At 40.6% G+C, this 13,639-nt stretch overlaps 1 protein-coding gene across 2 annotated transcripts in view; it reads right to left on the bottom strand.

Moving 5' to 3' along the window:
- Positions 1–2,528: 2,528 nt before the first annotated feature.
- The window catches only part of LOC104611423 (hyperosmolality-gated Ca2+ permeable channel 1.8-like), a 59,868-nt gene continuing 48,757 nt past the window's right edge, over positions 2,529–13,639 (bottom strand). For both annotated transcript variants that reach the window (XM_010278447.2, XM_088900870.1), the window contains 3 exons: positions 8,099–8,423; positions 7,618–7,851; positions 2,529–2,972 (listed from right to left, as the gene is read on the bottom strand). In XM_010278447.2, coding sequence (XP_010276749.1) covers positions 2,805–2,972; positions 7,618–7,851; positions 8,099–8,423 — 727 coding nt within the window. In that variant the 3' untranslated portion in view covers positions 2,529–2,804. The remainder of the gene's footprint in view (positions 2,973–7,617; positions 7,852–8,098; positions 8,424–13,639) is intronic.

Raw genomic sequence — 13,639 nt, 5'->3', positions numbered from 1 at the left:
TTCCAATTTGAGTTATCATATTTATATGATAAACATCAAATAAAACATCTAAACCTGGCTTTTCTAATTCTTGGATCAAAATTTATAGCTAAACAATATGAAGGAGAAATATTTTTCTAATATTTTTTAAATTTTGTTTGTAGAATTTATTTTGAAAAAAATAACTAATTATAAATAATTTATTAACTAATAAACATATAGTAGAATTATGTACTCTTGAAAATAAATTAGTTGCATCATAAAAAATTTGTAAAAAATCTTTTACACAAATTGCAACTTCCAAATCTTCATCAGCTATGTAATCATTGGGCATTTTTTCAATGAAAACTTATTAAAACATCTTTACAAGATAAACAACATTCTAACATTGAATATGTTAAGTTCTACTTATGTTGTGCATTTAACACAATCTTTTATATTTTTTATTTTTTTTCATATTTTTTACATAAATTTTTAAATTCTTGTTTTCTAACCCATGAAGTTCTAACATACATAATACAAATTCTAACTTTCTTAATATAGGGTGAAATAAATTCTAATGAATCTTGTACACAAATATAATTACGTGACATGCACACCTCATATGTAATCATTTTTCATTAAAAATTAGTTTTAATTGATTTTTAACACATTTATAGTAGAATCATTATTACTAGCATTATAAAAAATAATAAAAAAAATATTTTCAATTTACATTCATATAAAGTATTTAAAATACTTCCAAAATTTCAATGCTAATATGTGTCCATTTTAGTTTAGTAAAACGTAAAAATTCTCTTTTGCAAATTCCAATCTTGATTAATAAAATGTGCAACAACACAAATATAACTAATGTTATATTTGGATGTCCATATATCAGATGTAAGAGATATTTTAGAATCTAAATTAATTAAAAAGAATTAAAATTAAATCTTTTTAAGCGTCATTTCTAGTTGTATTCCTAAAAATTTTCTAAATTAAGGATTAATAGAATGTTGCAAAAAGTTTTCTAACCTAGATTCTTCAGAAAAAATAAAGGGTTGTTCAACATGGACAATATATTTAGTTAATTCTTGTCTCATTTTCTCTTGAGAATATTGAAAATTACCAAACACCCCACTAGAAATCTGCATTTGGTTTGAGTCATCACCCTGTCTCAATTGAGGTGCCATGTATAGACAAATGACCAATGCCACCACTACTCTAGTAGCTGAAATCATGCTTGCATATTTTACAAACTACTCTTCTCTTTTTAGGGATTTTCTCAATATTAAGCATGTTCTAGACATTGCTAGTCTTTTTCTTACTAGTAGACTTGGCATTACTAATAATAGCACCACTTGGAGAAGCCATATTTAAAGCAACATTACTGACATTGATATTTTTAGTGTTGTCATACTGATATTGGGCTTCATCAACAAAAGAAAAAGGAGTTTAGGAAGAGCTGACCATTGTAATGAAAATTAAAATTAAGAAGAAATAATCTACTACTTACTCCGACCGCCAATATCATTGATTTCAACTAATAAGCTTTCAAAGCCTCCCAAATTGCAATTTTTCGTTTGCAAACTTAAAACACTTAAAGCAAGCTCCTTGCTAAAACTTGGAGATTGGAATAAAAAATTAAAATTGAGAAAATTAAGAAATATGAGTGTAAATTGTAGAGTAATAGAATATGAGAATTTAGGTGGCTGCTCCACCACCAAGGAGTAAACTTAGGGGTTCAAAAAGAAAAGAGAATATGTATGAGAATATGAGAGTTGTTGTGAGCATGAAGTAGAGTAGGGAGGGGTATTTATAAAAATTCAGGAATTAATTTGACCAATATACCCTCCAAAAACTATCTATTTATGACTATTAAAAAGTGTACTTTGATCATTTTAAAGGATTATATGTTATTTGACTCTATTGGTGGGTATTTTAGTCAAAATACCCCCAACGGCTATATTTTCACAGGCCTTACACATGTCAAGCTAGTATCTGAGACATGCCATGGCAGCCCGCGTGCCATGCCAAACACGGCCCGTCATGCTGATACAACTCTATTCACATAGCGGCCACTCGTAAATAATAATACCTTTCATTTATCAAATCTGTGTACATGTGAATAATACCAAAGACGTCCAAAAACTCTCAACAACCATTCAAAGCAGGCAAATTCTAAATTCTACAATCAAGTTACAATTGTATTTTAAGCTCATTTTGGAAGGAGTACAAATACAAATATGTAGGGTGCAAGAACTTATATTTTGTATGTATTTGTACCATACAATATTTGTATTTGTACTTCCAAACTGAGCTTTAGCCCCTGTATATATTGAAACGAGGTCGCTGCATACGCAAGGCTCAGTTTGGAAGAAGTACAAATACAAATATGTAGTGTAAAACGTTGCATTTTGTATTATTTTATTTGTATTTGTACTCCTTCCAAACTGAGCTTAAAACTTCATTTGGAAGGAATACAAATAGGAATATGTACAGTACAAATATATTGAGCCTAAAATGATAAAATACTCGAAAGCGTTTCTGCCATAAGATCTGGAGCGAAGTTCAAGAAAAGAGTAACATAACCGAAACTACATAAAATATAGATTGTCCTATAAATATACAATTACCAGTTCAGACAAATGGAACTGGAGCATCTCGATCCTATGATCACTTTCAAGTGCATGTCTATAACAAAGGTTATTACTACTCGTCTACATTAAAGGTTTTAAACTGAATGAAACTAAAATTACAGGAAGAGCAGGCATCAAAGTTTCCGATTCATGGCTCCTTCTCATGATGTTAAACATAAGGAGGTAGGGAGGGGGAATATAGTTCGCTCATTGATGGGTAGTCATGTGAGGTTGATTCTTGTCTACTCTAACTTCTAATAACTCCATTTCTTCATATGACCGGAAAATAGGGTGCAGGTATGCATCGGCCAAGTAAGATTTTAAGTTTAGGTCAGGTTCTGAAGCTCTCTCCGCTGTGTCCTTTGCCATGGCCTCCTAAAATAACCAAGAGAAATAAGTCAATAGCAGAACAATTCATCAAAAAAGAGCAATAGCACACCCAGTTAAGTATAAAGCAAGCAACACATAACACATAAGCCTAAAACTATGGAACAAAAAAATATTATTTTGATATATTTAAATGTCAAAATAAAAAACAAGTACGGTGAAACATGCCGTTTTAGCAATGATGGATACAACAAGTTACTTCAAAACTGTTATGGGCCCGAGCGTAGGATCGCGTCACGGGTCGTTCCACGGCAGGAACCCCTAATCTTCCCTTGCCCTTGGCCTTGCGCACAGACCCTATTTTGCCTATCTAGTGGGTGATTTGTCCAAGAGACCACCCGAACTCTCCCTTGGGGTGATTTGTCCAAGAGACCACCCAAACTCTCCTCACTCTTTTCTTGGCTGGAAACTGAATAATGTTTTATTTCAATTCGTAGCTCCTTAAATAGGAGATTACAGAAGGAAATTCCTAATTAAACTCAAACTCCAATTTGAACTCAAACTCCTAATTACCTACTCCTATTGGTAACTCACTTTTACTTAAGATAAGATAAAGATAAGATAAGGATAAGGGTTAAGATAAGGAAGGCTGGTGGCGAGTTCTCTTTGATGTGTCCTGATAAGGGTGGGCCCACCCCTATGAGCTGTCATGTGGGCCCTGCTCTGCTGTTGCTGCCCGGGTGCGTGCACGCGGCTCATGGTGCTGCCGCCGCGCGGTGCGTGTGCGCGGTGCCGTTGCCGCGCAGTGCGTGCGCGCGGCTCATGGTGCCACTGCCATGCGGTGCCGGCTGTGTGCGCGGTCGGTGCTGCCGTGCGGTGCGTGCTGCTGCCTCTGTTGCTGCCGTGTGGTGTGGTGCACGCTACCGGGCGGTGCGTGCGGCTGGGCGGCTCGCTGTGCGTGCTGCTGCCTATGACTACGTGCTGCTGCCTCTGCTGCTACCGTGTGGTGCGGTGCGCGCTGCCGGGCGGTGGCCCATAACAGGTGCGTGTTGCACGCTGCCAGGCGGTGCGTGTTGCACGCTGCCAGGCGGTGCGTGCGGCTGGGCGGCCCGCTGTGCGTGCTATTGCCTTATGACTGCGCCGCAGTGTGCTTCCGGCTGGCATGCCCATAACATTACACCCCTCCCGGACTACGAGCTTGTCCTCAAGCTCGTGTTCTGAATACATGGCTTGGAATTCTGCGAATGGATCAAACGGCTGCACACCATTTCTCAGTCCACCAACAGTATGAACAACAGGGACTGCCCCGTCTCTCAGTGCATAACGCTGGATTATTTGATGCAGACCCCAGCCACGTTCTTTTATTTCCCGCTCCCAGGCGTAGCCATGGCTTACAGTGACTGCATGCTCTGCTGCACTCAGGCCAGCCGCAAGGACATTGAAGTGTTCCCTACCTCCTGGGTCATATAGTTTGAAGTAGTTTTGTGGAAGGTCCACATAATAGAAATCACGTACTGAACCACAACCCCGGTGTGCTATGTTGTGGATCATAAGAATGCACCGGGTATGCGTACAGTAGAGGACCTCAAAAGCGGCCTTACCGAAGGGGACCATGCGTTTTAAAATATCCTCTCGGCCTTCCCCATATATATTTTCCTCAATATTACGAAACATAGGGCTGTCCATGAACACAAAATATATGCCATCAATATAAGCTTGGAAGAAAATTACCTCTATATCCTGCCCCTCCACCTTACATCTCTTGCGCAATCTTGTTTCTTGGATTTCTGTATAGTTACCATACGGTGGTGCCGCAACCATAACTTTATGTCCACGCCGAGCCAAGGCCTTCGGTAAAGCCCCAGCAACATCGCCAAGCCCACCTGTCTTCGTCAAAGGAGCGCATTTTGCAGGTTCTACTATAATGTTCGTGACATCGTCCCTGGCCAAAAGAGGAGACTTTACAGTTTCATCCTCCGTGCGCTGATCCTTGGAAATAACTGCGGCTGTAGGGGCAGCGATCTGTTGTTCGTTGCATGCCTCTGCCCAGTCCGGACGACGTCTGTTCGTGTTGGCGATTCCCTCCGAACTCATTTCTTTGTTGGAGAGGAATGCTTCCAGCAGGCGTCGCATCTCCCTGACGTCTTCCCTGACTTCACGAACCTCCATGCTGGTTTCTGCAAGTTGGTGTTCCAGTTCGTGGACCTTGGAAGACAGCTGCTTCATATCGCCCATGACGTTTGGCTCTGATACCAAGATGTTATGGGCCCGAGCGTAGGATCGCGTCACGGGTCGTTCCACGGCAGGAACCCCTGATCTTCCCTTGCCCTTGGCCTTGCGCACAGACCCTATTTTGCCTATCTAGTGGGTGATTTGTCCAAGAGACCACCCGAACTCTCCCTTGGGGTGATTTGTCCAAGAGACCACCCAAACTCTCCTCACTCTTTTCTTGGCTGGAAACTGAATAATGTTTTATTTCAATTCGTAGCTCCTTAAATAGGAGATTACAGAAGGAAATTCCTAATTAAACTCAAACTCCAATTTGAACTCAAACTCCTAATTACCTACTCCTATTGGTAACTCACTTTTACTTAAGATAAGATAAAGATAAGGATAAGGGTTAAGATAAGGAAGGCTGGTGGCGAGTTCTCTTTGATGTGTCCTGATAAGGGTGGGCCCACCCCTATGAGCTGTCATGTGGGCCCCGCTCTGCTGTTGCTGCCCGGGTGCGTGCACGCGGCTCATGGTGCTGCCGCCGCGCGGTGCGTGTGCGCGGTGCCGTTGCCGCGCAGTGCGTGCGCGCGGCTCATGGTGCCGCTGTCATGCGGTGCCGGCTGTGTGCGCGGTCGGTGCTGCCGTGCGGTGCGCGCTGCTGCCTCTGTTGCTGCCGTGTGGTGTGGTGCACGCTGCCGGGCGGTGCGTGCGGCTGGGCGGCCCGCTGTGCGTGCTGCTGCTTATGACTACGTGCTGCTGCCTCTGCTGCTGCCGTGTGGTGCAGTGCGCGCTGCCGGGCGGTGGCCCATAACAGGTGCGTGTTGCACGCTGCCAGGCGGTGCGTGCGGCTAGGCGGCCCACTGTGCGTGCTATTGCCTTATGACTGCGCTGCAGTGTGCTTCCGGCTGGCATGCCCATAACAAAAACCTTGGCATGGACACTGCTCCCTCAACTTTTTTGACTACCAATCTGGGTAATACAAATTCTATCAATGTCTGTGATTCGTCATTAACCCATCCAGTCAGCCCATTCAACTTGTCAACTTGAATAGAAGACAGGTCTGTTACTCCAGACCTGGTAATGTACAAAAAACCAGAGAGAGAGAAAGAGAGACCATGATGACAATGACATGATAGCAAAACGAGCAGCAACAAATACGTAAAGAACAAGAATCAGTCAGCCATCTATTCATTTCCAGTAAAATTTCTGGGTTCATCTGAAAACTCTTCACAACACTGTTTGGGGTTAGGAACTTTCAGCCAAGGTCTCCTGCAGAGATCTTTTCTTTAGGCTCTGTTTGGAAGGAGCACAAATACAAATATGTAAGTGCAAAACCATATACTTGGTATTATTATGTATGTATTTTTATACTGTACATATTTGTATTTGTACTCCTTCCAAACTGAGCCTTATGGCCAAGACTTAAAAGTAGCAAGATGGCCAGATTGATTTGGAGCTGTATATCATTTGCCATATTTTGGAATATTTGGGTATCTGGAAGGAAAGGAATAGAAGACAAGGCCTGGAATTTGGATATAGACTAGTGGTGGCTGTTGGAAAATCTGTCTCAGATTGGGTTTTGGTGTTACCTGAATTTACACAAGAAAGAAAATCTTAGGGACAGACATTGAAAGGTGTTGGGATTACATATATGTAATTTTTTTTTTGATAAATGATTACATATATGTAATTTGGACGACTGGTCCTCATCATTTTTTTTTTCTGTTGTTGCATTACTTGTAAGTATTTGCCTTAACACCTAATCAGGTTCTAATTTTTTCCTTGTAATGAAATTTTTACTTTTTCTATTAAAAAAAAACAGTAACAAAGTGAACACAGTCAGCGATGCAGCAGACTTCCATCGCTGCCAAGGATTTAGATGTGTGTATATGAGAGAGAGAGGGAGAGCTTAATGCCAATTTCCACGTGTCACAGCAACAAAGATGCTGACGTCCACCGTGATGGCCAACTTTGACGGTAGTAAGTACCCTCTCCTCCTCCTTATACGAGGAATGACACTTGTAACTTAAGAGTTCGACTATGATGTGAGGAAAACTTGTAACCAATCAAACTGGTATCATAAATGTGGTAACCAATCAGGTAGTTTTTTATCAAATTCATTTTGTGTTTTTTTTTTTTTGGGGGGGGGGGGGTGGGGGTTGATTGGTCATAGCCCTTCCGGTATCATGTCTTTCTGTATGGTAACCACAGATTAGATAATAGTGGAAATCTTCATCCATGTAAAAGAGGCCTGCATTATATTGGAAATTGGAGACCAGTATATGTTTTGTACAACAAACTACAATATGTCCATTTTAGTTGTCATTGATCAGGATAGAAACCAAAATTTTCATAAATAAAAATTTAAAATGGCATTTCCCTGCAACTCCTGACTCCTGAGAAACGATATTCGATTTACTTCCCTATAGAAACATAGTGCAAATGAAATAAAATACATACAGCATTCTATGGAGCTTACCTCCAGTGGGTATCTTCTGAATGCAGGTTCAAAGCGACTTTTGCAGTATTTGTGGAACCACAAAGTTAATATAGGTAGTACAACAAGTAGAGGGGTAGAGTTAGCAGCCTTTTTTGTGCTGAGAAGGCCCATTAGAAGAAGGTGAGATATCAACAAACTTGCAATTATGCGGTTATGGACATGTGGCCAGAATGCAGCAACACTCTCATATTGTTGATTATACACATTAATTATCTACAAGATCCAACAAGCAAACTCCATTACCAGAAGTCAAAGCAGGAAAGAGTCAAAATATAAAGTAAATTTGCTAGAATACAGATTAATTTGTTTTGCAAGAATACCACATCCAAATTGCTACTCTGTTTTTAAAGAAAAGTTTCAACCAATTCCATCATGTATTTTTCTGAAACTGCTTAATTAACAAGAACAATAGAGATAAATCATGAAGGAAAACAAAACCAAGCAGTGAGAATTTAGCAACCTGATGCCGGTAAACAAGGTATGCAAATCCAAAGAACACGAGTATGAAAGGAAGAAGGATTGGAGTGACCACAGCATACACAATCCCAAGAAGGAAATATAGCTGGAGGGTTGGCAGAGTCTCTGAGAGTTTCACACTTCCAGGGTCCATTGCCTTCTCTTTGTCTCTTTCTGTTTTAACTAGGAACATGTTCTTAAGGTGAAATATCACAAGTTTCTTCAGTCGGAGAATCTCACTTGCAATACCAGCCCAACCATCAACCATTATATATGTAATAAAAAATGTGGCCTTCATTGGTATTGAAACCCCAATGGTTCTAGGGATTCTGTGAAAAAGACAAACATATCAAGGATTCAACCATTTGTAATATAGGAGTTAGTGAAAAAAAGGTTTTAAAAGAATATATGTATGTATGTATGCCCAAACCAAGAAAATGGATGCCCAAACCAAGTTATGAAGCTCTAAGAATAGAATATTCCAGTCAACACTAACTAAACAAAACACAGTTTGATCAAAATGTAATAGATATATTATTTTTTACAACTGCTTCAATTTGAATGTCATTAAAACCAAAATGTTTCAGTTTAAACATTTGGCTTAACACAAAGCTGAAAACTATGGTTGAACCATAACCTAGATTTAGTTTACTTTTACTTACCCATTTTTATCAGTTCTCTTGAAATTTGTTTCTTTAAATTGAAAATTTCTACATCCCATGGTCACTTTTTCAATGTTACAATTGCCTAGTCACTCATATTAACACTTAGTTGTAAAGATATTTTTAGTTGTTTTAGTGAGAAATTGGGAATGTATCAAGAATTAGGAGAGAAAGTCACTTGAATAAAATCAGCAGAAATTCTGCAATCATTTCTTGATAACATTAGAATTCTGGAAAGCACAACAAAAGGCAAATGATGAAGACTCGTGTGCACTAAAGCTTAGTAAACAATAGTTAACTTGTTGACAGATGCCTCCTCAGATGTACGAGATTACCAACTCATGGATGCAATAAAATAGATGTGAAAGACTTCGTACTGTATTCAACCCTAAGTTGCCTATCATATTGATATTGACATGCTACCCCCAACCACAAGCACTATCCACTTCAAATTCAAAATCAAGCTTCTAATAATTAATACGAGTCCTACTAACAATAAAAGAAAATTGTAGAGAAGATGGGCCGAATGGCCCATAGACTGTCATTTCATGTTATGTTATGTTTCTCTCTGTTATGGGCCTTATTCTGGGCCCATACTCTGTAATGTTCTGTTTTTGTATTTTCCTGCCCACTCAAGGGCCTCTCTGTAATTTGTCAAAGATTAACTTCTTAATAAGATGTTTAGAGTGTTAGAGAGAGGTTATGTTCGAACCTCTTACTCTCTAACACTCATTGCCGCCAGCTCTTTCTTCTCTTCCTCTCTTGTTTGTTCATTTTCTGGTTTGCATCTAATCTCAAACAGTTCCATACATCAAGTGGGCTGTTTTTCAACTTGGTATCAGAGCGGGCCATTGCTTGGCGTGTCCCTCATGTGGTTCTAGTTCAGCCAACTACATGAGGAGGTTCTAGGGCTGAAAGTTTACAGTCATCCGCCTGGTTCTTGGAGGTCATTGGAGGGTGCCCAAGTTTCTATACACTTGGAGAAGGGTTTGGTGACCAGGAAGAATCAGAGCGCAAGTTGTTTGGCCTGATTTGAAATCAGAGAAAAGGACTTTCGAAGTTATCTCAGAGAACAAGTGTTCGGCCTGGTCTATAGTTCAAACCAGAGACTCTCTTGCTGTAAGTCTTTTCTCAGTCCTTTGCTGAGTTATTTTTTGTTGTTTGGGAGGACTATTAAAGCATTCAAAGCCCACATACATTCGGCCCACTGTTGCTGGGCTGTTTTTCTGGGTTGTTTTGGGAGTGCTATTCGGCTGATTATTGGACTGCCGAGCTGCTGAAACTGATCTAAAACTAAGTGGCACTAGTCTCATCTTCATCCCAGCCTCTTCTTGGACCTATACTGAACACCTTGAAGTGGTTTCTTCTAGTTAACAGTAGGCTGTTAATTACTGCACACTGAGTGTTCGACAAAAGGCCTCTTAAGGACTGTGGCCCTGTTTTCTTCTCTTTGGGACAACGGCTGTTGAGAACTTGAAATACCTTGTGATTGGAGGTTTGTTGGGTGTCCTTTAAAGGGTGAAACAGTAAAGAAAAAACTACCACCGAACTGGACTGTCACAGTTATCAAGTCTGAACTGATTCTGTGAGCTAGTTGTTGTTGCCTATTCAGCTCAAACTAAACTCATCAAGACCCCAGTACCTTGAGAAACCTATTAAAATCCTAATTGGAGCCTTTACATGATGGATTTCCCAAGCCTTGAAAACAAGAATGCTGCTGAATATGGACAGATTTTGGGAACCCCAACTGATTCTATGCTGGCTGTAACTACAGTTAAGCTTGATGGGACCAACTACTTGGCTTGGTCACAATCAGTGAAAATTCACATTTGTAGCAAAGGAAAATGGGGTTTTATTTCTGGGAGCAAGAAAGCTCCTCTAGAGGATGATCCATCTTATGAGAGATGGGTACAAGAAAACTACACAGTGATTGGGTGGCTTGTGAACTCAATGCAGCCACAGATTAGTCAGCATTATCTGTGGATGAACTCAGCTAAAGAAATCTGGGATAGTGTTGCAGAAACTTACTCCCAGAAGTTGAATGTTGCCAGAGCTTACAAACTGAGAAGTGATGTGAAGAATCTAAGACAGGGAGAGAAGTCACTTGCAGCATACTTCTCAACCCTAAAATCTATATGGCAAGAGATTGATTTGATAGAGGCTGTGACATGGGATAACCCTAAGGATGCTGAAACATATAGGAAATTGGTTGAAAGGAATAGGGTCTTTGAGTTCTTGACAGGGCTGAATTCTGAATATGACATTACAAAGCAAAACATCTTGTCCAAGGAAGATGTTTCATTGTCTCAATCATATACTTTGGTCAACAGTGAAGAAAGTAGGAGGCAAGTGCAGGTTCAAGGGGTCAGTATCAATGATCATTTTGCAAATATGGGAATCAAACCCAAAGGGGTTACAGGAGCTCCCAGTGGCACAGGAAAGAAGGAGGTGGTGTGTGAATATTGCAAGAAGCCGAAACACACTAAGGACAAGTGCTGGAAATTGCATCCCAGTCTTGTCCCTATCCGATTCCAGAAGAAGAATGACAGTAGAAAGACAGGAAGTGCACATACAGCCACAAGTACAGATACAGAGTTTGAGTCTGCAAGTGCACAATTGGCAGCCATGAAAGCTGAATATGAGAAGTTTGGAAGGATGATCAGCCAGCTTGAAGGTGTAACTTCATCATCCAACCCTTCTGGAAGTCCAGCCACCACTGCATTTGCTCACTCAGGTATAAGGGCTTCTGCTAACCATGCATCTACCTCAGGTAATCCCAAGACCCCTTGGATCATTGACTCAGGTGCTTCTGATCACATGACCAACCTTTCCACTTTGTTTGTGTCATATTATTTGCTTCCTGGTCGTGACAAAATCACCTTAGCTGATGATTCTCTTGCCCCTATTTCTGGCAAGGGAACTGTCAAGCCTACAGACTCTTTACTCTTATCTTCCACTCTTCATGTACCTAAGTTAAATACCAACTTGTTATTTGTAAGTAGCTTGACCAAGTCATTGAATTGTTGTGTAACATTTTTCCCTTCTCACTGTGTGTTTCAGGACCTGAAGTCTCGGAAGGTGATTGGGAGTGGCCATGAAGCAAATGGAATATACTTGCTCGACACCCCTGGCCAATGCTTTGATCATCCCAAGAATGTTGCTTTTGGTTCTACTTCTTCAGAGTCTGTCAGTCAAATTATGTTGAGTCATTGTCGGTTGGGTCATTTACCTTTTTCTGCTTTAAGTCATTTGCTTCCCAAACTGTTTAAGGGAGTCAGTGTGTCCAGTCTCAATTGTGAGTCATGTCAGTTGTCAAAACATTGTAGAAAAAATTACCCTGTGAGCAATAAAAGATCCTCTTTTCTTTTTCATATTGTACACTCTGATGTGTGGGGGCCTTACCACTTATCCTCTATGGGGGGCTACAAATACTTTATCCTGTTTATTGATGACTTTTCTAGATTCACTTGGATATACTGAATGAAATCCCGAGACGAAGTCCCGAGACTTGTGAGGCAATTTCATGAGCTTGTTTTAACTCAATTTAGTACCAGAATTAAGGTTTTCAGATCTGACAATGCAAAAGAGTATTTTGAGAAGAGCTTATCCTTGTATCTCTCTGACATGGGGGTTATTCACCAAAGCTCCTGTGTTAGAACCCCTGAACAAAATGGAGTTGCTGAGAGGAAAAATAGACATATTGTTGAAGTTGCAAGGAGCCTTTTATTTGCCTCACATGTTCCCACAAGATTTTGGGGTGATGTTGTACTTACTGCTACCTATCTCATAAACCGTATGCCATCCAGGGTTTTAGGGTTTAAATCCCCCTTCAGTCTTCTTCATCCAGATAAGGATCTCTTCCCAATTCCTCTTCGTGTGTTTGGTTGTACCTATTATGTTCACATTCCAAGTGTGCAGAGACACAAGTTTGAACCAAAAGCCCACAAATGCATCTTCCTTGGTTACTCCCCCACACAAAAGGGTTATTGTTGTTTTGATCCAAAGACTGGCACCAGACATGTCTCTATGGATGTTACCTTTGATGAACTTTCTCCTTTTTATGGTTCCTCTCAGGAAGGACATTGTCAACAGGGGGAGAGTCTGTCACAAGTTTTTGCTCTTCCCCTTCCTGTCCCAGTTCAGTCTCTTGACAAATCTGTATCCTCACAAAATGAATCAAAGGAAGATCAGCCACTTCATTCCTCTTGTCCTAGTGCTCCTATTTCTTTACCTCCTCGTCCTACCCATAATCCCAAAGTGTATCAAAGGCAGAGATCCAGGAATGAGCAAGTGGTTTCCCTTACAACAGATGAGGCTCATACCCTCCCAATCACGGATGAGATAACAGGTATTGCTTCAGCTCCCTTGGAATCCTCCTTCCCAGATCTTGATGTCCCCATTGCTGTTAGGAAAGGAAAGCGGAAGTGTACTGCACACTGCATTTCCAAACACCTTTCTTATGACCTACTTTCCCCTTCATATTGTGCCTACCTCTCTTCAGTTGCTTCTAACCCCATTCCTAGGTCTGTATCAGAAGCTCTTGGGATTCCAGAATGGAGAGATGCCATGCAGGCTGAAATGGATGCTCTACATGAAAATGGTACTTGGGAGGTGGTGGATTTGCCTGAAGGGAAGGATCCAGTTGGATGCAAGTGGGTTTTTACCACTAAATACAGGGCAGATGGGACTATTGAGAGGTACAAGGCCAGACTTGTTGCAAAGGGCTACACACAGACATATGGGATTGACTATCTGGAGACTTTTGCCCCTGTTGCTAAGATGACATCTGTGAGGGTTCTTTTATCTCTGGCAGCTCACTTTGATTGGCCTCTCTATCAGTTAGATGTAAAGAATGCATTTCTGAATGGTGACTTACATGAGGA

Source organism: Nelumbo nucifera, chromosome 3 (genome assembly GCF_055504915.1).
Source record: "Nelumbo nucifera cultivar China Antique chromosome 3, China Antique-T2T, whole genome shotgun sequence".
In the NCBI taxonomy this organism is placed as follows: Eukaryota; Viridiplantae; Streptophyta; class Magnoliopsida; order Proteales; family Nelumbonaceae; genus Nelumbo; species Nelumbo nucifera.
This window is presented reverse-complemented; position numbering and strand designations above follow the sequence as displayed.